General features: G+C 37.1%; 1 protein-coding gene across 1 annotated transcript; it reads left to right on the plus strand.

Moving 5' to 3' along the window:
• The first annotated feature begins 880 nt into the window (after positions 1–880).
• Positions 881–2,389, plus strand: LOC119675154 (uncharacterized protein K02A2.6-like). Its single transcript, XM_038086343.1, has one exon. It carries the CDS (start codon positions 881–883, stop codon positions 2,387–2,389), a length of 1,509 nt encoding a protein of 502 aa, XP_037942271.1.
• Positions 2,390–3,012: the final 623 nt, after the last annotated feature.

Genomic DNA, 3,012 nt, shown 5'->3' on the forward strand with positions numbered 1-3,012 from the left:
ACACAGGTGAAGGTTGACCAAGAATCAGCAAGGATACTTACATTAAACACACATCGCGGACTTTTTGAAGTTACAAGATTACCGTGTGGAATTTCAACGGCACCAGGTATATTTCAACGGGTGATGGAAGGAGTTCTTAAGAACATAGATGGTGTGATTATTTATTTAGATGACATTCTAATTGGCGGAACAACTTTGGAAGAGTTGTGGGATAGAACACGAATTGCTCTGAAACGTGTACAGGATGCAGGATTGAAGCTTAAAAAATCAAAATGTGTTTTCGCAGTACAAGAGATAACATTTTTGGGGTTTAAGATAAGCCGAGAAGGAGTGCGTCCAACTGACGAAAAGGTGAAGGCAATAGCTCAAGCACCAGAACCAATAAATAAACAGCAGCTACAAGCTTTTCTTGGGTTAATTACATTTTATGATAGATTTTTACAAAATAAGGGCGATCTATTGGAACCGCTGTATCGACTATTAAGAAAAGAGATACCTTTTAAATGGGGTAAAGAACAGAAATTAAGTTTTGAACGAGCAAAGAAACTATTACAATCAAAAAATCTTTTGGTGCATTATTCGGCTGACTTACCACTGATATTATGCGGAGACGCATCACCGTATGGAGTTGGAGTTGTTTTGGCACACAAGATGCCGGATGATAGAGAAGCACCGATTGCTTTTGGCTCCAGAACATTACAGGGCGCGGAACGAAATTATTCACAGTTGGATAAAGAAGCGCTAGCGATTATGTTTGGTGTGCAAAAGTTTCATCAATTTTTAAGTGGTAGACAATTTACAATAATGACTGATCATACATAAACCACTAGTGGGATTATTTAATCCAGAAAAACCAATATCACAGCATATATCACCCAGAATGTTAAGGTGGTCGTTAAAGTTAGGCGCTTACCAGTACGAGATTAAATTCCGAGAAGGGAAACATCACCAGAATGCAGATGCATTGAGCCGGTTACCTTTAAATGATGTAAAGCTACAAATACCGGAAATACCTGAAATATTATACTGCAATGAGGCTGAGGAACAGTTTTTAATCACTGCGAAAGAAATTGCACAAGCAACCAGAAGAGATCCAATACTATCAAAAGTAATGTGGCATATCCAAAGGAAAGATACAGTTTTGCCATATAAATCAATCCAGTTTAAACCGTTTGTGAATAAAATCCAGGAACTATCAGTGAATGCACAATGTTTGTTATGGGGAGCCAGGGTAATAATACCAGCAACACTACGTCCCAGAATACTTGAGATGTTGCACGAAGTTCATCAAGGCATGTCGGCAATGAAAGCAGTTGCGCGAAGCTATTTTTGGTGGCCTGGTTTAGATGAAGATATAGAAATGTTAGCCAGACGTTGTGAAAAGTGTGCATGTAACAAAAAGAATCCTCCAGTAGCAGCAGGTAAACCATGGCCAGCAACGCTAAGGCCATGGTCACGGTTACATATTGATTATGCGGGACCCTTTATGGGTACAAATTTTTTTATCGTCGTAGATGCTCATAGCAAGTGGATAGAGGTAAAAATAACCAGTAAAATAAATGCGATTAGAACAATCGAGTTAATGAGAGAAATATTTGCAACACATGGTATACCAGATACCATTGTGTCCGATAATGGGCGAACGTTTGTGTCAGAAGAATTTGAGAAATATTTAAAACTTAGCGGTATAAATCACATACGTACGGCACCGTATCATCCATCGTCAAACGGGCAAGCAGAAAGGTTTGTACAAACCATTAAGAATCACCTTAAGAAAATGCAGTCTTCAGACATCAGTAAGAATTTGGCAAATATACTTTTGCATCTGCGTACAACTCCTAATGCAAATTCAAATTTGAGTCCAGCAGAAATCTTGATGGGAAGGAAGTTGAAAACATTGTTAGTTCATTTGCACCCCAGTGATCACAACACTCAGAAGCAGCTAACTTCTGATGAGTATTCCAAACAAATAAAACCAGTTCGCAGTTTCCAGTGTGGTGAAAGTGTTTGGTACCGAAATTTTGGAAGAGGTGAAAAGTGGATGCCAGGGATTATACAATCAACAGGAGATCGCAACTACAAAATTCAATCAAATAGTGACATATTGTCGAGACATATTGACCAGTTGCATAAGCGAGTTTCGGAGACACCGACAAGGTTAGAATCCAATATAACTCCAGTAGCAGTAACTTCAGTGGCACAACCGGAAGAGCAAGACGACCAAGTAAGTGCAGGTCAGTCATCAAATGAATATATCCTGCCAGATAGTCAAGTAGAGGGGTCATTAGAAGAAAAAGATAAAAGAGATGAAACATTAAAATCGCGACCGTACCGGCAGAGGCAACCGCCAAAAAGGTTACGGGACTATTTGATGGGGGAGGAACTGTAGTATATTCGATAATGGCAACACTGCATAAAGAAATAGAGAAAGAAGTAAAAAAGACAAAATGCGTAGTTGTTGTCGGAATCGTGCAAAGCAGAGTAAACGTGCTGTGGTGTAATCATAATATTTATTAAGATTAAATTGTAAATTATTATAATACTTTAAGTAATAAAGTATATGTTGTTATATATAAGAACATAACAAAATGGAGTCAGCCTTATTAAATAGATTTTGATAGTTTTAGAAGTATTTCGTTTTCACAGTGTTAAAGGCTCTTTATACACAATTATGGTTTAACACCATAATGCCATAATTTTATTGTTAAGGACGTTTAGGATTTTATATGCCACTCTATATACTTGTTGAATTGTTGTGTGTCTTTATCAGAACTCAAATTCGTAGTCAGGAATTATTTGTTTAGTGTTCAACATGGGTTATATTTTGTCATATAATAGTCATCCAATCATTTTTGATAGCGTCGATAGAAGACTAATTGGTGTATACGATAAGGCCTTTGTTGTATCTCTTCCTGGTTTAGGTATCGCTGTAATTACGGTTTTAACACAGTTGGAAGATAAAGTAGTTGAATAATGCAATTAAATATATTTTAGATATTTATTATTTTTGGA

This window comes from Teleopsis dalmanni, chromosome 2 (genome assembly GCF_002237135.1).
Source record: "Teleopsis dalmanni isolate 2A chromosome 2, ASM223713v2, whole genome shotgun sequence".
NCBI lineage: Eukaryota > Metazoa > Arthropoda > Insecta > Diptera > Diopsidae > Teleopsis > Teleopsis dalmanni.

Coding starts and splice junctions, on each gene's coding strand:
- LOC119675154 (XM_038086343.1), top strand. CDS start 881: ATGTTAAGGTGGTCGTTAAAGTTAGGCGCTTACCAGTACGAGATTAAA.